The sequence below is a fragment of the Artemia sp. Qi Xiang Cuo genome, chromosome 3 (assembly GCF_049724085.1).
Source record: "Artemia sp. Qi Xiang Cuo chromosome 3, ASM4972408v1, whole genome shotgun sequence".
NCBI lineage: Eukaryota > Metazoa > Arthropoda > Branchiopoda > Anostraca > Artemiidae > Artemia > Artemia sp. Qi Xiang Cuo.
Genome location: NC_142796.1, coordinates 71230598 through 71254353, shown reverse-complemented (window position 1 = coordinate 71254353; position 23756 = coordinate 71230598). Strand labels below are relative to the sequence as shown.

At 34.7% G+C, this 23756-nt stretch overlaps 1 protein-coding gene across 1 annotated transcript in view; it reads left to right on the top strand.

Annotated features, from left to right (window-relative positions):
• RNaseZ (ribonuclease Z) overlaps positions 1-23756 on the top strand; it is an 85598-nt gene that overhangs the window by 12424 nt on the left and 49418 nt on the right. Inside the window, exons 4-5 of the mRNA XM_089086292.1 lie at positions 21078-21256; positions 23288-23405. Coding sequence (XP_088942418.1) covers positions 21078-21256; positions 23288-23405 — 297 coding nt within the window. The remainder of the gene's footprint in view (positions 1-21077; positions 21257-23287; positions 23406-23756) is intronic.

The following is a 23756-nucleotide window of genomic DNA, read 5'->3' as shown; positions in this document are numbered from 1 at the left end:
AGGGGATTCTAGAACACTGCTTTGAAATTATACTGTTCGAGATTCATGCTTTTTATAGAAAGTGGCCAATTTGAACAGCAAATTAATCTATATTTGATGTTCAAGATTTTTTTTCATCTTACTTATATGCGCTTCAAATTTTGCTCCAAAATACATGTTTTTAAAGTTTTGCAAAATATCAGGCTTTGTAACGTCTATAGCAAATGGGCTAGTGCGAGCCAAAACATTCTTAGATGAAATTTGACATTATTTCCTTCCAGCAGGGTTTACCTTATTAAGAAGTGAATGAACTTGTACCTCTTCACTTTGAAACTACATTAAGTCGATTCACCACTTTTAAAATGTAACCAAGGAACATCTTATGTAATTTAAAATCATCGCTTGTAAGTGCGTTGTAAAGGGCATTAGTAGATGGTATATTATATGCAAAATAAGATTGAAAATAAAAGATAACTGTACCATATTGTACTAGAAGACGTTAAGCCACATTCCATCGCCAGTCATCTCGTTTTGCTAAGGCAAGTCAGACAGCGCTCAGCTATATCAAGAAATGATTGGCACTGTCTAAATTGCATTTTCCATTTTGGACTAAATGCAATAAAACTAAAAAACATCATGACTGAACTAAAAACACACGGGTCTAAGACATCACACCCAGCAGCTGAGCAAAGGGTAAACGAATGACAGATAAAACCGAAAGTTGCTAGCTGTAGAAGGTCATCCTTCAAAGACTTTGCCATGCCATTTTTGGATTCTAGCGTGATACTCGTATTGTCCGAAACAAAGGCAAAAATGTCTGTCAGTGATATTTTTGTTTCTTTTTTATGGAACACATCTGCCATTAAGTTCTTCAACCCTTTAGCTGTTGCACCTGGCAGTGAAAGAAACTGTTGAACTGGTTTCTGGTCTTCCTGAGAATAATAGCGAACAATAATTGCAAGAAATTTTGTTTTTGTTCTGTCTGACGATTTTGTCAATCGTTTCATCAATGATGATTGACGTCTTGGTCACTTTCAATACTGCAACTTTCTCGTATTCACGTGCTTTTCAAATTAAATTTGTGTTATTTTGGTTGTATTTGTCCTGGCCGAGGCCATAAGATGAACGGTTGGTTTTCATTTTTCATTTTTTCGTAGTGATTCATTACTTCTTAGCTTTCACTGCAATTGGTGTCCTCATCCAATTGTCCTGCTTTGCAAGTCAGTGGCAGTATCTTCCGTGGAGGAGTCTTAAAGGATCTATCTGACTCTTCAAAAGAGTTAGTATCATTAACGCTATTAATGTTGAAATCACTTTCTGGTCCAGAATTTTCTAGAGTAACTACGATCTGATCTAACTACGTCACAACCTGTGATTTTTGCCTGTCCTCTTATGACAAAATAGATAAAGATAAAATGTTTTTCTAGAACTCTTTAGAACAGAAGCCTCCTGCGTCACAAACGTCTGAACACTTGCATTTACAGAATTTTTTTCCTCTGTCACTTCTTCAACAGCCTCACTTGCAGAATTTTCAAGGAACAATAAACAGGACTGGGATAGAATGATTTACTAGTTTTTTTGAAATGTTTTCTCTTAACCTGACTAATTCTTAGTTTAGCAGCCGGGTATTTTTTATAATTTTCTGAGCTTCAGTTAACTTCCCATCCTCTCTACGTTTAACAAGTATTTCAGATTTAGGTCTTGGAATACGAGTATTCCCATTTTCAATGTGAAGTCTGGGCCTTCTAAATGCATCGAGGATCGTGAAACCAAGTACTTTTAAACCGGATTCATCTGAATTTCCAAACAAATAGTACAATAATGACCTTGAAATGGGAGCTAGAAAACACCTCTCCGGGGCATGATTTAGGGTCTGAGTTAATTCCTGAAAGTTTGACTCTCCTAGTGCAACTATTTTCCAAGATAGTGTAAAGCTCCTCAGCTAGAATTACACCTCATCCAGAGTATAGCCCATCTCTGCTTAATATAGTAGTTGATGACTGGAAATATGCATATAACCCACCTGCTTAGATGTTAGGATGTGAATATAGGCTAAAATAAAAGTAATATAATATGTTTTCAGCACCTACAACGAACTTCAAATCAAGCCGCGTGTTTTAGGTCCTGCGACTGCTCTCTATTGCGTTTTCCTATAATTTTCTTCTTTATTAATATAGGTTGCATTGCTTATGGTCTTCCCCCTTATCGGCTATTTGAATTTTTAATAAATTCGCTTATTAGACTTGATTATTCAGTGGATACTGACAATCAAGTCTGTTTAATAGCATTTTCATAAGAGTTTGCCTCACTGTATTCAGAAGCTGGAACGCAAACATAGTAAAATCATCAGATATTATAATAAAACCACCAAATTTTGAGTAAAGTCACCAAACAATCACCAAATTACCAAAAAATCACCAAACGAAAAAAAACACCAAATTTAGGTGATAAATTACCTACGGTGGCAACCCTGCACATGAGTCAGTATATGAAAATCGTCTGTTTAAGAGAAACAAAAATAGATGATGACATCCATTTCTCCTTAGAGCTGGATGTTAATAGCATTTAGAAAAATGAGTTACGTTTATTTTTAATAGCCTATGTCTCTTTCAAATGCATTTGCAGCAGCCATAACTATTCAATAAAAGTATTTATAGTAATGTAGATTTCAAGTCGTAAAAGGATGTGGAAGGATTCTGTACTCGTTGCCTAGTATGATTTAGTAATAAATCACACTGTCGTTGAATGAGCTTCTGAAAATGATTAAGGATTATTAGCCACTAATGGATAGTTAGAGTTATCGCGATCATTAAATTTCTTCGTTTTTTAAGCCCACTATACCTTATTTGTCTTGTAATTTTCAATAAAAAATTATTAAATTAATTTGTATAGATAATCTTTGATTTAATTTGCTTAGATTCATATGTGATATCTCGTGGTATGTCATCGGTGCCATCGAATAGGAGTTGGCGAGGAGGGCCTGCGCCCCCTAGATTTTTTGTTCCCCCAAAAATTTTGAAAAATGCCTTGGGGAGGGGGTATTTTCGTAGAAAAATGTGTTTTTTAGTATTTTTGTTAGAAAAATTGAAAAAAAGACAGATGTGCCCCCCCCCCTTCTAAATTTTTATGAATTGACTCCTCTATATTTCACCGCATATGGTTCAAAGAGAAATTAGTTTGTTTATAAACAAGAAGTATAGTATATGAATATCAAATCTAGTGGTTTCTCTAATAATCATATAATTAAAATCAAATGTAACAGAATCCATTTCTACCAAAGTAAGAGCAGTAGAAGCAATGCATGAGTAAGAATAAAACGCCCATACCTACACACAGAAAAATTGAAAAGTTGTGTTCGAGAAATAAACTTTTTCGTGTTTTTCATAACACCCCTTTCTTTACTTAAATTGCCTGGTGCCCCACTCCCCTCGGTAATCTGATATATGAACGCCTATGAAAACATACATTGGCAGATAAGATTTAACCTTTTCCCAAGGTTTGTGATGATCTATATTTTGATCTATATATTTATCTTCATTGCCATCTTAAGCCTCAACTGGGTGGGCGGGGTCTTGTATATCCCAGATAGGGTGGGATTTTACTTCACTTGTTAATTATGCAATGCAGAAACTGATAACCTCTGTATTCTGAGCAATACCCAAGTTCCGATAGCTGACGGGCTTAGTTCATTGAATCTCTTATAGGTAGGAAGCTAGAAGGGGTTGTGGTCGGATATAACCCCACCCGACCGAAAGCATAACTTTTTTTTTACGTTCTGACACTTATTAATACTATAAAAATTTAGCTGATTATGTGTTTCTAATGGTTGTCAGACCCTCTGAAACAATAGTGTCCGGTGTGGTACTATCGGGTGTACAAAGAAGCTTGAAATGCCACAAGCTTGCTTTATTCGTTTACGTGTACTTGTGTATGCTATAGAGACACGCTACATGATAGACATGCGATGCTGTTATAAATTATTTTAATGTTTATTTTAAATTTTTCAGTTCAATTTCAATTCATTTAATTACAAAATTATATAACACATAACATAAATCCAAGTGGTTGCCCAAAGAAAGACATGAAAGCAATTGATACTGGGCGACCACACATATAACAAACACTTAGCAAATAAAACTCTTAACAAACGAACAAAACAAACCAAAATAAAGGAAAAAAACAAATTATGACCAATCTCTAATCATGAAAATAAAAAAAAAATTAAAAAACTAGAATAAAAAAAAGAGAAAAGAAAAGAAAGAAAAAACAAAACTCGTCTATAAACCAAGACCCAAAAGAAAGTTTTTTATTTTTTTCTTCAATAAACTAAGGTGCTCGTCCGCCCGAATGCTCTATGGAAGAGCATTTCAAACCTCAGAACTTAGATATCTGACAGAAAAACCTGCTCTAGTTCCAAGTCCGTATTCAGTGACTAGATTGTCAGCATTGCTGGTACTATAACTATGAAGTGATTTATTTTCTCTGTAAAAACTATGAAATATCTCAGGACTGATGCTGTGCCAACAGTGATACGAGCAGGAATATTCCTGCTTGGTAGTCACGAAGTTGCCCGACATTAAGCACTTTAAATTTATCATAACATACCTCAGTGTCATTGACTTTTTCCAAGTATCCACCAATAAGTCGTATAGCTTTGTTTTGAAGAATTTGTACTCGTTCAAAATTTGAATAAAAGTTCCTTGACCACAACACACATGCATATGAAATATATGGCTGGACTAAAGTATTATATTAAAAATAATGAAAATTTTTGGTGGTAAAAAATTCTTAAAATGCCGAATTGTTCAAACTCCTTGTGTGATTTTCGTTGCAACAGCATCACTATGTCGTTTCCATGAAAGATTAAAGATTGTATTCTAGGTAGAAACCAAGGTATCACGTTTCGTGCACTCGTTTCACTGGCTCCTTCGCAAACAAAATTTTTTCTGTCAATGTCCTGGGGCTCACCTACTCATGAACATAAAATAAAACTAATTTTCGAAATATTAACATAGAGTAAGCTTAAACTAGTAAACATATGAAAACTTTTTAGAACACAATTAGCCTTCAAAACCAAACTATGTAAACACCTACTAGAAAATGTTAATGCAGTGTCATCAGCAAACGAGGTGAGATAAGAACCTGGCAGGTAAAACCTGATCGTATCAACATATACCAAGTACAGTAGAGGACCAAGCCCCGAGCCTTGTGGGACCCCACAAGCTACAGGCTACCCCCTCAATCATAACATTAATAAACCTACCATTCAAATAACTTTCAAACCATTTTAAGCGTGGTCCTTTTATACCCTTACATTCCAATCTTCGCAATAAAATACTAAAATCTACTATATCAAAAGCTTTTTTAAAATCAAAGAATATTGTTAGGGAAATTTCGCCCCTTTCTAGACAATTATTTATGAAATCAACAAGGTGAGTAGCAGCATGACTCGTAGAGTGGCTTGTCCGAAAACCAAACTGCCCCTCACTTTATAAGTCATGCTTTGTAAGATGATCATAAAGGCGTTGGTGGACCACTTTCTCAAGTATCTTGGAGAACAATGGCAATATTGAGATTGGTCTCCATTTACCCATATCCGACTTCAAACCTCCTTTGAACAGAGTTATTACTTTAGCTTTTTTCAAAGCATCCAGGAAGGTGCCTGTTGTCAGGGATATGTTAATAATATGAAGCAAGGAAGGAAGTAGATATATCATTGTGGCTTTATATGTCCTTAGATTTACAACAGCAATACCAGCAGAATTTGATTTAAAATTATTAACAATTTTTCAATCCCGATCACTTTTACATTTTTCAAACTGAAACTCCCATCATTCCCCTCGATTATTCACAAATTCATCTGAAAAAAAATGTAATCATTTCTAGCCCCCTCGTGAACTGAAGATCCTAAATTTTGAATAAAGCTGACCGAAATGATTGGCGACAACAACTTTGTGACTTACAGATGTGCCATTAATGTCAATACAAGGAGAATGACTGCAATTTTATCTTCCCATGAATTAGTTAATAACTTGCCACGTTGCCTTAGTATCACCCTTGTGCTCACTGAATTTTTCACCTTGCCTTTCTGAACTTGAACTCAGTCGGATCCTAAGCATTTAGAGCTTGTTCATATAGCATATTTATTTTGTTTCTCTCACTTATGATTTGATTAGTTATCCAGGGCTTTCGTGGTTCATCCTTCTTCTGCCTGATACCTCGTAAGGGACCCGTTTTATCATTTATTGGCTGCAAAAAAGACATGAATTTATTGTAAGCAATTGAAAAATCATCAGTTATTTCCAACACCGTGTCCCGGCTGAGATAGCTCAGTTCCTCAGCAAACTTATTCAGGTTTTGTTTTCTAAGTGCACGCACCGTTATTTTCTTTGACCAAGTATAAATTTTTTAAGACAAGTTAACTGAGTCACAACTGGGAGATGGTCTGAACCAGGGTACAAAACCGCATCTCCTCAACTATGATTCAAATTAGTGGAACCAACGAAAACATTATCAGTCAGAGTAGCAGAGTCACTTGATATACGGGTTGGAACACAAGCTAAGGGGTAAAGATCATTTGAAATCATATAATTAAAAAAATCTAAATTATCAGCTGTAAGATTTAAAACGTTATTGTTAAAATCACCCATACATATAAATTCCGAAACTGTAGAAGAAATACATCGAAACAGCCCATCAAAACCATCAATAAGCTGATCCAGGTGAGCACCGGGTGGCCTATACACCATACTAATCAAAATGGAATGTAAATGTGCTGTGAGTAATATGTGATTTATTTAAAATACAAAAAAATAAAATTCTTTCCTTCTAAGGATGCTTCCGATATAAATGCCTCGCAGCATCCCAGACGTTTTGTTTTACAGACCGACTATTAAATCAAGGAAGACGGTTTTGAATTTCGCGAAAATATTTGGCAATAAAAAAAATCACGAGATTCAAAGTTCACAGGAAGTTTTAAGTTATCATAGGAATATAAATGTCTAATCATCAGAATATTGAAAATAGATTATTGGGCAATCAGTTAGCATAATGAGTTTAGTTTGTAAACATAATGACAAAGTAGCGGGCTCTCCACAGGAGTTAGACCAGTCGTGAAATAGCTCTCACGGCACAGGAAATATAGTGATGAAAAGTGTTTTTCGCGTCATTATTATGGGCATTATGATTACAGACATTATGTTCCTACCATTCTGTGAGCAATTATGAAATTATTATTCTGACTGAAGTGAAGCCTTGCTCATATACATACATTGTTGTACACCTGAAATTTAAGTTTCAACAAATCCATTACTTTTCTATTTGTGTTTGTTATTATTATATGCCTGTATCTCATCGCATAGTAGGTAACAAGTTCAATTGTACTCCATAGGTAGCGCTCCCATGGAATCTGATTTCTAATTAACACGAGGTATTGATGGACTGATGGTTGGAGAACTTCTAACCTACTATAGTTACGTATTTTATTTTCTCTCATAGGAAGTGGCGCGGTCATTTTTCTACCCCTTCATTGTACTCATTCCTTTCCCCCTATTACGAGTGGCGCAGTCTTTAGTGGCACAAGTTTATATCAACTCAGTGGTTTCAGGTAAAAACTAAGCGGCACAAGTAGAGCAATTCTAGAACAGCGCAGTTTGCGCAATCCTTGATAATATAGCTTAAATCCTTAACGGCACGAGTGACACGGTCAAAAGTGGTACAGGGCCGACAACCATTGAAATACACGAACTAATAAAATTCCCCCGGCAGAACTGGCACAGTCGGTAGGTACCACACAAAATAAGTGGTACAAGTGGCGGTACATGAATCTAATTAAGCAAAAGTCCCCCGGTACAAGTGGTGCGGTCGGAAAACTTGGAGGAAAACATGCGAACTAGCTATGCTACAAACTTCTTAATTTAAATTTAAATCATTGGATAGATACAGACTTTTAAGAAAAAGTGTATAGGCCTATAACCGCTAAGCTATTATAGGAAACCTTTTTAGAATAGCTCATAGGAGATAGCAGTCTCCCCCAAAAAAGGTTAAGTGAAAAAAGTAAAATTATTTCGAGTTATTCAAACGCAAAAATGTCAGAAGAATTAAGCAAACTATTAATTGCGCAAAAGTTAGTCGCGAAAAATGTAGAAATAACAAAATCCGTTCCGCAATATGATGGACAAACAGATGTCGACGAATTCAATATCCAATTGGTCCAATTTGTAGGACTAACAAAAACAGAGCTAGAAACGTTAGTCGGTATGCTCCTCCTAAGATTAAGAGGGAAGGCTTTAACGTTCCTAAAGCAAATTTAAAATGCTCCAAGAGATGATGACAATTTACCTAAAAATGCATTAGACATATTGTTAACAGCATTCAAAGATTGATGTATTGAAACTTGTTCAAAAAAAAAACTAAAACACGGAACGTCATGCTTTGACCATACACAGAACGTGAGAGAATATTTACACAGTATACGAATTTCAGTAGAAGCAAAATTCGGAAAAGATTTAGGAGAATTGTATGAAAAAATCATACTACATGCCTTTTTGTAAGGGCTTTCCCCAAAATTACATAGAATGGTAATATCCAAAAATATTCAGACATTGGATCTTGCAGTTCAGGAGGTGGGACGAATGATTGAAATTGATACGATTGTGGCAAATCACAGTAAAACAAAAATAAACAGCCTAGGCGAATCAACACCAAGGCTAACCTCCATAGAAAGTCAGCTTTCTACAAGTTTTTTTTAAATGGATAATTCTCCATTCCCACAAAGAAATAAAACACAAAAGCCAAATAGGCAAATTAGAGCACACTTTCAACGCACTATACAAATCAATTAGACAAATAGTTCAACAATTATAATATGCTATAACTGTAATCGACTGGGCATATCGCGAGAGAGTACCGCTTTAGGTTTAGAGACATAACGGTACCAAGGAATGCCGTCGGTAATACGCAAAATTTTGGCAACCGTTTGTTCGGGAGAACAAATTTTAGCGCCAATGGTGCACAATGTTATCGGCAGGGAAGATTGTAAACACCAGTACCTCACAATGCATACCAACAGAATTTGTATAACCCTCCCCTCAATAGACAAAATAATTATCGATTCGAAAACCCAAATACTCATCAAAACCAATACATTGCAAGAATGGTATATAGAAATCCCGAAAATTTGCCGACAGGAAATCGTAAATTTCTCAAGCCGACAGAATTTGTAGTCGACGTTAGCACCTGCCACTGGCGCAATAAATCGAAATTACCGTAACAATACATGGCAAAATCAGCTAACAATTGTAAATCATTTGGTTAGAGATTTCTTGGGCATTTATAAATTTCTATTGCAGACACCGACGTTTGAAACAAATCTGCAGGGAAACCTGTCACGTTCCTCAAAAGAAAAAATTGGACCCAGAGGGTGCCCATAATATCTTATAGGTTTAACCCAATAATAGTACCGTCCTTTAGTGATAGTAATAATAAGTTACCTGTATTTAATGATTTTAGTGTGGCAAATGTTTACTTTAAGGTGCTAATTGACTCTGGTGCCACGGTTAATATCATAAACTCATGCGTATTTAATATGTTGCCTCCGTATATTAGGTGACAGAAGAATTTTGACCGTACAAACTCAACTAGCGTGAAAGGGCGAAGATAGGGTCCGAGACGCCCAATTCATCTATACGTAAAAAGGGATGATATAATTTTTCCGAAAAAATTTAAAGTATTCGAAAATTTTGCGTATGAAGCCATCATCGGCGTAAATTTTTTAAGGTCTAATAAAGTACTAGTAGACGTAGCGGACGAAAAGCTAGTGTACCCGTCCAATACCCCTTTCCCTACCTTAAGAAATTGTAACAGAGGCTACGAAGAGAATGTAACAGTAAATAAAATTTCTGGCGGTATAATGTCGCAATCTTTTGTACCACATGTCTCACTATAAAGAGGATATGAAATAATCATAAATTTTTTTCTTATTCTGAGAGAAATTTAAGAAATGAATCAAATTTTAATGACGACTAGGTTGAATCTGCAAAAATAAAAATAGGAGATATGCAACAAGAGATATCAAACGGTGTCAAGTACATAGTGGGATTATGGAAAAAAGTTAGGAACTCCAATGCAGTTCAGGCACAGCCATTGCTATTGGCGGATAGCGCCAGTCTAAATTTAATAGACAATGAAAACAAAGAAAAATATTATGGATTCGGAAAACAAAAGTCCCTCCCAAAACGATGCAAAGAATTCAAATATCACAGATGATTGAACCAGTGGATTACAAATCCGAAATATGGCTCGTGATCCCGTCGAATGAAATTTCTGAAAATCTGTTATGCGAAGAACAGATTATATCTTACGACAAAGGAGAAGGTTTTATTCGGTTAATTAACAACCATGAGAACGATGCAATTACAATAAAAAAGAGAACAAGTCTAGTTCAAATTGAAGTTATCTTGGAGAAAAATTTAGATAGATGGGAAAATTCCAAAAGAAAACTATTTAACGGCATTAAAACCTCAATTAACAAATACCCTCTAACTAAATTGCAATTTTTAAACAAAATTTAATATGTATCATAATACTGACTTAGAACTTAAGAAAAAATTTTGCGATTTTTTCTGTAATTTCTAATTTTTATTTTCCACATCTTAATTTGAAATCGTAATTATACCGTTTTTTGAAAATTCAATTTTAACGACCGGCAATCCCGCTGCAGAGTAGCCATATTGTGAACCGTATTAGCATAAAGAGTGGTTAAAAAATAAAATTAATGAACTAGAAGAAAATGAGATTATACGTCCCAATATAAGTTCCTATTCCGCACCTGTGATCTTAGTCCCAAAAAAGAATGGTGCCCTGAGACTTGTATTATATTATAGATCCCTTAAAAAACAAGCAGTTAGTGATAAATTGCCTTTACCAAGAATAGACGAAATCCTTGACTCTATCTCAAGTAAAAACAAAATCTTCACTTCTCTGTACCTGACCCAAGGTTACCACCAAGTGAAAATAGCCAAAAAAGATGTCCATAAAACTGCATTTTCTACAACTGAATGTGGTTCCTATGAATACTTAAGAGTACCTTTTGGACTTAAGACAAGTTCAAGCGCGCTATTTAGACCCTTATTGCATCTATTAAAAGAATTAAAGAATATCAGTTATTTCGTTGACAACTTAATATGTGCAGGAGAAAACGCAGAAAATCACTGAGCAAAATTAGCTAGAGTGTTCAGGAAATTCAGAGAGGGCAATTTAATATGCCGGTCTGCAAAAAGTTATTCTATTCCGACCGAAAATTCAATTTTTAGGAGTTGTGGTGACACAAGGAGAGATATTCTCAGACAAAATAAAATCTGTTGAAAACCTAAAACCCCCTAGACCTATGAAAGAATTAAGAGGAATTTTAGGTCTTACTGGTTACTTCAGAAAATTCGTGCGCAATTACGCCCAAATTGCGAAACCCCTCACGGAGTTAACTAAAGGGAACTCCCAAAATGTTACCTGGTCCCAGGAATCTAATTTCCCTAGACCGTCTCAAAAAGGCACTCACTTCGGAACCAATATTGTCGTTGCCTGATTTCGAGAATGGACAATTTGTAGTTACAACTGATACAATTTCGAAGGGCATTGGCGCTGTTCTTTCACAAATAGTCCCGGTAGAAACCCCTAATCCTCTAGAGGGAACGCCTAAAGAAAATATAATAGAAAAAATTATATGCTATTCGAGTAGAACTTTATCAAAAGGCGAAAGTAGTTATTCCGCCACAAACTTAGAATTATTATCTATAATCCACCACTTGGACAAATTTAGACACTATTTAATTAGTAGAAAATTTAAGCTACGTTCAGACCACAAAAGGCTGCAATACTTGCGCACTTTTAAAAACCCCACGGGAATTCTAGCTAGATGAATTATGAAAATCCAAGATCTAGATTACGAATTTGAATATTTAAAAGGAAAACAAAATGCAGCTTTTGACTTCTTGAGTAGATTCCCAGAAAATATTCCGTCGGAGGCCGAGGAAAACGAAATTAACGCTATATACGCTAAGAGTAAACATAAATGTAAGAAAAACAAAGTCAAAGACACACTAAAAGAAAATAAGGATAACTATTGTCCCTTGTCTTTAGAAAATATAAAAAGAAATCAAGAAAAGAACAAAATGTGTTTAGCCCTTGTTAATTATTTTGTGAATGATGATGCTTTACCAGATAAATTCACAACTCTTAGAAAAGATATAGAAAATTTTTTCTATGATCTTGATGAAGAAATTTTATGTAGAATTTTAACTGCTCAGGCAAATAGAAACAAAACTTCAATTATACTTCCATTGCCCAAAAACCTAATTACATCCGGTTTCGAAATTTGACACATAAGTTCAGTTTAGCATTTAGGGGCTCCAAAAACCTTCAATAAAGTGAAACAAAATTTTTATGTGCGTACAGAACTAACAAAACTTGAGAACTTTGTAAATATATGCAAAGCGAGTAACTCAAGAAAAAACCCCCAAGTCTATCCTAACCCTCCAATGGGAAGAGTCCCAGTAGCAAGGTTCCCCTTCGATATTGTCTAATTTGATTTGTATGGAACCAGTGGAGGCTTACCTGTTTCCAATAGGGGCCATACTTGTATTCTTTCAGTTATAGATCACTTTTCCGGATTTACTTTTGCAAAAGCATTAAAGAATCAAGGCGCGTACGCTGCGAGTAAGGCGTTAGCGAAATTATTTTTAAAGTTTGGCATTCCAAATAAGGTTATAAGCGATAATGGAAGTAATTTTGTTCCTAAGGTAACAAAAGATTTAATGAGTTCTCTTAGCATTAAAAAATTGGTGACGACCCCTTATCACCCAAAATCTAATGGTAAAATCTACAATAAATATAAATTGTTTTCGATTGCCCTAAAAATTTATAAAAAAGAAAATAGAACTGAATGGATTTAATTTTTATCCTATTTGAGTCATGTAATACATACTACTTATTCAGAAACAATCAAAGAAAACCCTTTTTATTTACTTTTTGGTCGCAATTTCAGAATACTGTATCAGTATATTGTTGAATTCCAACAATATTATAATAGATTAGAGGATTACAAATAACAGTTCATGAATAGAACGAGGAAAACTTATAAAATAGTAAAACAAGAGTTGGAACAATGTAAAACAAACCAAAAGCTAAGAAACCTACCAACAGTCAGAGGGAAAATAAATTTTAATATAGGAGATGGCGTCTACCTAAAAACTAAGTCAGAGATGAAATGCAAAAAACTTTCCAGTTAATGTTTTGGGCCGTATAGAATAGTCTAACAGTACTATAACGATTTTACTTTTAAAATGGCGAACCCCAATAATGGAAGAACCTATAAGGCACATGGAAACCTATAAGGCACAGAACCTATTAGCCGAATAAAAAGAGCCAAATTCCTGGAAAGATGGGTATCGCGTCCCTCGTCTACCGATTCGTCAGACGCAGAAAACGAGCCCCTAAATCAAGATTGGCAGAGCTAAAACCCTTTAATTTCAAGAAAGATTATTTCGAAAATGATAGTGACGAGGAAAACTTTGAAGAATTTTTAGCTATGAAAAATTTAGTTATTCCCACAAGAAAGTCCCTAATACCAGTGAGAATAAAAACGCCAAATAGTCCAAAAAGTTCATCATCGGAGAGCGCAGGAGCATTAGATTATTTGATATCTCCAAAAACCCAATTTTTTCCTGATCGAATTTCGACCCTTTGTCCCCCCAAAAGATTTCCAGACGATATGGTTTCCCCGGGAAACCCAATAGAGAGTCACTTGTCGCTGCAGGGGGAATTTAACAGAGTTGTAAAAATTACGGGTATTATCGTAAAGAAAACTCCCCAAAGATTCAATTAAAACAAATCTGCTAGAAGCTATGGATTTAATAAATTTCCCCATAAAAAAGAGGCAAAGTATACATTGCCTTGGAATCAAACTCCCAAGGATACACAGGAAGAACAATATCATGATATAACTGTGTCCAAGGTCAAGCCTAAACAATGGACTTCATGGAGGGAAACACTATTGCAAAAAAAGCCCCATCCCTCTGAAGACATGGCATTTAAACAGTGGCGGAACCCCGCAAAAACTTTTGATTCCTCTCAAAGTTCTCAAGAATCTTTCAAATCTTCCGAGTTGAAAACTCAAAGCGAGGACTTAGAGAATAAACCTTCTAATTCCAGAGGAGTAGAAATTTACGAAGGAAGGACAGGTGATACCTCAAAAACGCAAAGTACCACTTCTAAAACTTCTAATATGGAAGCATCGGAATCTAGTTCCTAAAACTGATTATAATTCAGACTATCTAGTAATTAAGTAAACATGACAATCGCAACTAAACTTAGTAGGCATGAACATAAAATTCACAAACCTAAAAGGGCAAGAATTTTTGAAAAAACAATACAAAAAGAGCGATCTTATATCACTAGCAAAACCTAAAAAGAAAAAACCGCAAGAAGTCGAGGAGAAAGTAACGACGCAATCAGGTAGAACGGTTAAAAAACCCGATAGATGGAATTACCCTTAGTCAGTACAGGATTAAGAGATTTTTAATAGTTTGGTGTCATAAAGGAACAATAATTTAAAACTCTTCGTCTAGGAATAAAAATGGTATAGCTATAGAATTACTAAAGGAAATTTCGTCCAATATATTTCAGTATATGTGTAGTATATCAAAAATAAATTCTCGTGCTGAAGGCACACGGCAAATAGTCTTACAAAAAATAATACTGCTGAAAACAAAAAACTATTAGTATAAATATACGTAATTATAAACTGATCATTTCAGATCGTGACAACAGAATCAAGTCCTAATCGAAAGGCGATAATCGATACCGAAAGGGGCCAAATTGTAGTAATGGTGATAATGGCTTCTTATCACTTAGATTTCTTACACTGTTAATAGATCGAGGGTATAACCTACTAAATGGAGGAAATGAAAACCTCTATATGGTCCAAAATAGAAAAGAATAAAGGAACATTACCGCTTACAAAAATAAGAGAAGCATTAGACTCCCAGATTCCCCTATTTACTAATGAAGATCAGAGATTAACGTACGTGGATAATAGATACGGATTATTCTCAACCAATTTCTGGTGGAACATTCTACTGATCATTTGTTTCGTATTCGCGATTTCTCTGACTGTGAGAACCTTACTGACTTTTAATTATGGAAGAGTTTTGAGACTAAGAAGACAAAACTCCACAAGAAGAAAACGGAGAAACGGCTGAACTACAGAAGTTAAACTTGGAACCCCATGAAAAGGTCTACGCCAAGAAAAAGGGGAGACATTAGAAAACGAGTGGTTATAAAGATCTCCACTCGTCCTTGCTGTGTCTAGTTCCCTTATTATAAGTGTCGTTTACGTTAAACCGTGCTGTTACGACGCTGCAACTCGCGCTTCTTAAACAGCACGGACGTGCATTGACAATAAAGGCATAAGCTATGTTGTTGACTGAGACCTCAAACCTAATGATCTATTATAACTTATGCTTACATAACTATTTTAAATCTAAGAAAGAATTAAGTAAGTGTTTAAACAAATGAAAACAAAATGTGTGTGATAGCGTATACTAAGGAGCATAATAAGAGACATTACTTAAAGTTAAAAGAAATTAGTCTCTTATATCGTCGTTATTCTATAAAAACTTGGAAGAAATTACTATTTTTGATGTTTACCAGGGGAAATTCTATATATTTTAAAACAAGAATAATAACGTCGTTTTGTTAAAATAATTATATGTGTAATAAAATTAGTTTGTTTGTTTAATATTGTCTTGTAGCGTAAAATTCACCATAAATGTACCCAATCGTATTACCTATCATGTATTATGACTACTCATTTTAAAGAACGTGTGATTCTGCCTCGTTATTTTTATTGCAGGAATTGGAATGACCTATCGGAAATTATTCATTACAATACGTAGTCCAGTGCAGATACAACCTAGTAGCATCTATTTTCATCATCCGTCAGCCAACGAAGAGTACTCACCATAAATTACAGGCAACGAAGCTAGGACAAAAATTACGGTTGCCTTTTTGATCGTTGTTCCTCGATCAGAAACCATATTATGCATCAGATAACACTGTCTAATAAATCTCAGTATCCAGTGCATTATCGAACTATATAAACACATCAATTCTGAGAACCCCATCGACCTGTACAAGATATAAGTACATAAATATCACCCTTGATAATCCTTAGTGACCCATGTACCATGATCGTGTATGACTGCGATATTTAATAAGGAAAAATTAAGTACACGTTGAAGAATTATGTACTGAATTCCTTTCGACCATTCTACAGAATACATTCCATTCCAGCTATCAAATTCGATTATATCCTACCGCTATTTTCCCATAAATGCTGCTAGACAAATTCAAAAAAATGGACCTAGAAACTAGCCACTGAATTATAGAAACCAAAAGTAACCCCTCAGTGACAATATAGTCCTCCCACAAGTTGAAGACGATACGTTGAAGCAGTCACTAAAGTTTGATGTCTACCCATTCCAAATCCCAACATCAATTCCCCTGTGATTAACCAAGGAATCACTGCAAAAGCTAATAAATGCAAGCCATGCACGAACAATTTTATGAAAGAACTAATCTCTAAGTGCACGAACGAACAATTTTATGCGAGAAATACATTCTCTATGTACTTTAAAATATCCCAAGAATGATATGCTGAGAAGAAAATCAACCCATCTATTATCAACGCGGTCCCAGTGTTCAACCCCTTAACGATAAAACACACCTTATGAACTATCCAAAAATAGCAGGTGAGAATGAACTCTGATATCAAAAATCCACACACCTGTACCTGGAAGTATCATTTCCCGTTTGACAATTAGAGAAAGCGTTTCTTCCAAGATGAACATAACCATGGTCGAACTATTCTGTGAAGAAAGTATATTATAAATGTTTTAAAAATTTTTGCCAAGACGAAAAGAGTGAAGGACCATAATTTACAACAGAAGGAGTGAGTACGCTAAGAGACACGTAAGGTGGTGAAGCAGGTGTGAATATACACATGTCACATTTTAATAGTTTTGATAGATTAACAACTTCGATAACTTATTATCAGAATTATATAACGAACAAACCCAGTGATAGTGTTTTAATGATTACCAGTGAATGTAGTGGACATATTATTATATGCTTTAAATCGTTCATATATATATATATATATATATATATATATATATATATATATATATATATATATATATATATATATATATATATATATATATATATATATATATATATATATATATATATATATATATATATGAACGTATATTAAAGCATTCACGTATCATAAAACACTTCACTGTTCTATTACTAGATAGAATTAATGTAAAATCGATGTATTTCCCCATTAATTTAGCGTAGATAGGAAGCATAATTATCCTATTGTTAGCAAAGGATAAAAACTTGTAAAAGGTGAATTTTCAAAAAAATCTTGTAGTAATAGTAGAATAGTCCCAACCACATAAAACATTTCCCATGATAATGTTTGATACAGTTGGAAATGTAGGAGTCATCAGTGTTAGATGTAGAAAAAAAAATCTTTAGTATAGTAGCTAGGCTATAACCATAGATAATCTTAGTCCGGTAGAGGAACTTTAGAAAGGGGTATATTATAAAATAAGAAAAGTAAAAACCCAAGGGCAAGCAAATCCTAATGACGGGACGTCATTAAATAATGGGAAGGGTAATATTTACCGTGAGTAATATCTGATATATTTAAAATACAAAAAAAAATTCTTTCCTTCTAATGATACTTCTCATATAACTGCCTCGCAGTATTCCAGACTATCTTTTTTACAGAGCGACTATTAAAACAAGGAAGACGATTTTGAGTTTAACAAAAATACTTGGCAATAAAAAATAACGAGATACACAGTTCACTGGACGTTTTAAGTTATCTTAGGAATATGAATGTCTAATCATCAGAATATTGAGAATAAATTATTGGGCAATCAGTTAGCATAATGAGTTATAGTTTGTAAACATAATGACAAAGTAGCGGGCCCTCCACAGGAGTTGGGCCAATCGTGAAATAGCTCTCACGGCACAGAATCAGGACTTATGATATATAGTGATGAAAAGTGTTTTTCGCGTCATTATTATGGGCATTATGGTTACAGACATTATGTTCCTACCATTCTGCGAGCAATTATGACAATATTATTCTGACTGAAGTGAAGCCTTGCTCATATACATACGTTGTTTTACACCTGAAATGTAAGTTTCAATAAATCCATTACTTTTCTATTTGTGTTTGTTCTTATTATATGCTTGCATCTCATCGCATAGTAGATAACTAGTTCAATTGTACTCCATAGGCAGCGCTCCCATGGAATTAGATTTCTAATTAACACTAGAGGTATTGATGGATTGATGGTTGGAGAACTTCTAACCTACTATAGTTATGTATTTTATTTTCTCTCATAGGAAGTGGCGTGGTCATTTTTCTACCCCTTCATTGTACTCATTCCTTTCCCCTTATTACGAGTGGCGCAATCTTTAGCGGCACAAGTTTATATCAACTCAGTGGCTCAGAGTAAAACCTAAGTGGCCCGAATGGAGCAATCCCATAACGGCTTAATTGGTGCGATCCTTGATAATACAGCTTAGATTCTTAATGCCACAAGTGACGCCGTCATAATGGGTACATGACCAACAACCATTGAAATACACGAACTAATAAAATTACCCCGGCAGAACTGGCACAGTCGGTAGGTACCACACAAAATAAGCGGTACAAGTGGCTGTACATGAATCTAATTAAGCAAAATTCCCTCGGCAGATAATGTATGTGCATAAGCAATGTAATATTATATTTGTGTTTTTCATAGACTGCAATGGTGCAAAGAAAGAGAGGTCTCACAAGGAATGATATACTGACTACCCTACTCAAAGATTCCAAGATTTCCGATCTTGAAAATTTTTACTTAGACCCTAACTTCACTCCAGAGGACGAGTCTTAAATGTGATGGATGTAGAAATCATTGGTCAGTAAGGTGAGTTATTTGAAATGGAGCTGTTAGACTTGGAAGGTGATGAACATGACATTCCTTTATCAACAAAGATCAAGAATTGATAGCAACAGGCGGAAAAACGACACAAATATTAACTTCGTGAGACAAGATTGAAAAACTAAGTAGGCGAAAGCTGTACCTCCAACAATGCATTTCTCTGTGTTTATTGACCAAAATGCTAGACAACCAGAGATAATCACATTTTACAATGCTGCTAAGAATGATGTTGACTCTATTGATCAAAATGCTCAAACCACAGCACCAGTCAAAGGACAAGGCCGTGGCCTATGACAGTTAGGCATGCCTGCTAGACCTACCGGGAGGAAATCCTGGAGCTTTTCTGAGCTCTTCCAGCATCCAGGAGAATAGTATTTTAAGAACGACGATTCTAATTGATCTCGGAAGGCCTCTAGTAGAATTTCACCTGACGATTCATGCTACCATGTTGTACCTGCCTCGTGATTGATCAAAATGTCTTACAGAATGCAGATTCTCGGTCCAAATTAAAAAAAACGCTGTCGCAATTCTGTCCTAGAGAAAAAGACAGGAAATCAAAGTACACTTGCAAAGGAAGCAAGAAAACATGTTTAACTGGTTGAGAGAAAAATATATCTAATTCATTTTAATTTATTGGGGTTCAGCTATCGCATATACTTTGAACCAGCATATTGCCTTATTTATCAAACTTATTGATCAACAATAATAAGGAATTTTTTTAAAGGTCATGAATGTGGAGAATAGATAATTGTGTAACTCATAATAAACCAACAATATTCAATTAAATTACAGTATTTAGTATGATTTTTGAAGAGCAGGCGTCATGGTAAGGGTCTGGAGGAGACACTCAGCCCTGAATATCTGACCCAAGGAAAAGTAAACTAAACAATATGTTGTAATCAGACATAGCACAATAAATCCTCTTCAGTACATTACAGTAAAGTCACAAGTAAAGCCACCTTTCAAATTATGCTGCTGTGTTGAGATGTATGATATTTTGTATCCACTACTTACAAGGTACGCACTGCAACCATTCTAACTCCTCCTCTTAAAAGGGTTAACGTAAAGTTTTTGTCCGGCCCACGCAACATCTAAGTTACAGCCATTGTAGAATGTAGAACTTCAAGTTACTCTATAGAACTGATGTGGTCGAAAATATATATATCTCACGTTGGAGACGGGAACGCGTACACTATCAGCTTCTTAGATGCCTTGCAATTTCCCCACAACTATTGAGATAACATAACGAGCAAAACAATAGCCAACTGTTTTAAGTCGTGCCGGATAATCAAGCTGAAACGGAAGATGGGTCACAAGAGGAAGAGAAAATAGAAGTAGAACCTGAAACAGAAACAGAACTACCAAACGTTAACATCAAGGTTGATCCTTTGGCTTGAACCATACGAGCTTTGTCTGTCCTTCATGAAATTAGATCTTATTTGATGCATTCTGTCTATATTTTTTATTTTTTTACCCGTATTTGAAGTGTCAATAAAGGATAACTGAGAAATGTCCGCAAATTTTTTTTGCTAAAACATTTGGGGTTTATTAAACTCCAGCCAACCTGTTACGTAACTTTTTTTCATTCAACCAAACGAGGGTTAAGAATTATCCCATTGCAAAATGACCGGATATGTTTTAACTCTTGTTGTATGTGAATAGCCTCCTCTAACTTATCATATATGACAATAAGATGTATGTGACCTCTTGACTAGTGACTATTTGTATTGACTATTGTTGTATGTTATAGCCTCCTCTAACTAATCATATATGACAATAAGATGTATTGACTATTTGACTATTGACTATTTGTATTGACTATTGTTGTATGTGAATAGCCTCCTCTAACTAATCATATATGACAATAAGATGTATTGACTATTAAGATGTCTTGACTATTACTACGATGACATATTTTTCTGTTTACAGTCAGTTACAATATTTTTATGAAAAAGATCATTTTTTTGATAACTTATTGGATTTAGTAGTATTACATTATTGTTCCTTAAATGTTTATCCCCTTTGCAGGAGCTCCTGTTTCAATCAGCTGATAAAATTTTGATACTGAACGAATTAAGTGTTCTTCATTCTGATTGTTTGAAAGTCATCCAGGAAACAAAGGAATATTGGCATTTTGAAGATCCAATTCTAAAAGTACGGTATATTCCAGTGAAAAGCAAGAAATATACACAGCCAGAGCACAGAGAGCCCCCTTAGCAGAAAATTTTGACAGGTATATCAAACAGCGGAATTTCCGAAGATATGTAAGCCATTCATTATTTCTATCATTTTTTCCCCATCATTTATTATAGTTGTTTTACCAAAGAGGATCAAAAATTATAAATTCAGCTGTTGGTTTGTAGCTATCAAGGGGTTTGTTGCTGTTAAGGAGCATTCAGTCTATTGATCATCTCTATAGAATCAATATCAGCCGTTATAGGGTTTGCAGCTGTTATCAGTCAATAAATCATTTGTTTTTAGAATTATAATCCACTGTTAAAGGGTTTGCAGCTTTTAAGCAGTTGTTGATCTGGGGGCCGGTGTTCTTCCAGAAAATCTCCACGTAAAATCCCCCTGCGGGTAATTCCGTCCCACGGAAAATTCCCCCACACACAAAATTGAGCAGCCACAAAGAAAGTACGAAAGAGGTACCTCAAGATGTCGATCAGATGTCTTAAGGGGTAACAAAAGGACCATATGTCAAAAAAGGTTCTAGGACACGGGGTGGTTGATCTTCAATCACTTTCAACTTAAAAAAAAGGACTAGAACCCTCAATATCCGATTGAAGTGGCATCCTTGGAAGTTTCTACGGCCACAAGCGGTTGGCTGGGGATGAAGAGAACCCAGCCCGCTTCTTATAAAGAATTATTTCTGCCTGTTTTGCGGTTTAATGTTACTATTGGTTTCCCTAATAATTCTGGGAAACCAAAGGAATTATATTTCAATTTCTAACTTCACAATCACACCCCTTTTAGAACTCATTCTGTATTTATCTTAAAGCTCGACAAGAGTTAGGGTGCTTTGGCGTTAAAATGCACCTTTTGTGGTATCTTCCCCCGTCCTAACAACAAAGCAATCAGAGAGCCCTTCTAGATGTTTAAAACTCTCATCTACAAAATTTTGGAATTTTATATTTTTTGCCAAAGAAAGATCACGGATGTGTTTTTTTCTAATTTATAGATTGATTACATGTTGTTCCTTGTATCTGTTGTTGTTTGTTTTTCCATACTGTTAGTTTTTTTAGTTCTTTCAATTTGAGTTTTATTATAAAAGATCGAAAGCCGAACTGGTCAGCCATGACAGAAAACACAAAAAAATATAAATACGACAAACGAGTCTATGGCCAAGTAAATGAAAACGAAGAAAAAAACGAATATTTTGCCCATATCAAACAAGGCGTCTTCAGCGAAGAGACAAAAAGCTAAAACTAAAAAATATACACAAAACTAAAATAGACTCACCTAAAAGTATAATATACAATTGTTCAACATTTAATGGGTTCAAACATTTAATGTTCAACATTTAATGGGTTAAAAATAAAAATAAAGTATTGCAAAATGTCCCAGGGGAAAGTTCAAATAATAGACCTAAGCGAATAGCAGCATACTAATTTTTGCATAAAATTATGCCGTAATAACTTATTCTTTGTTCAGTTCTTATGTTAGGATGTTATATCTAAATTGTCTGACGCGGTTTCCCAAAGGTAGCTTCAAACAGTAAATGTTAAACAATTGTATATTATATTTTTAGGTGAGTCTATTTTAGTTTTAGTTAATTTTTTTTCTCTACGTTTTCATTTACTGGCCATAGACCCGTTTGTCGTATTTATTTTTTTTTTTCTGAGTTTGTATTTCTTTTACTTTTGCGTTGTCTGTTTTATTTTTTTGCGTTTGTTTCGCTCTGTTTTTGCTCAGAAACTACGAACATTTTTTCTTGAGACTTTCTCAATGATTTTTTTCTTGAGAAAATTCCTTTTTCATTCTGATGGAGAATTTTATATTTTTTTTTTTTAATTCTTCTAATTTGGGTTTTATTTCTTTTTACTTTCCCTATTGTCTGTTTTGTCTTCTTTTTTTATCTAGACAACTTTTTTTGTTCATTTTTTGCTGATTTTTTAAACACATCTCTTATTCTCAAACTTGGCGTCTGCTAAGTGTTAAAATACAAAAGTGCACATGGACCTTTATACGCAGTTATCGTTCTTAAGACTTGATCTATTTTTATTTTATTTTTTAAGACGTGTAAGGCTGTATAAGTTTCCTATTAACCATCTTAAAGAATCAGATTTCGTTTTTAGTACTGGTGCTTTACTTGGGTACTGGTGTGGCTGGGTACTGGTTGGTTACTGTTTACTGGTACTTTGAAAAATATGAAATCAACTAGATTTTTTTGCAGTCTTCGATCGTCTTTAGAGTAATTTAATAAAGAACAAGTATTTTTTTCAAATGATAAAAAAGACCAACGTTAAAACTTAAAACGGGCAGAAATTATCCTGCAACGAGTAAGAACTAGATAAAAAAAGAAGACAGAATTCTGATCTTGTTGGTGTTACAACAAGCCAACTAGCAGTCGCAAAGTGGATTAATAAAGTGGATAACCCCAATGGATGATGCTTCAAGATAATCTGGATCAAAAACGAATGCCGTTGGGCAAAGCGCAGTTTTTTCAGAGCTTATGACAGTGAAAAGAATCCTTTAAGGGATAGA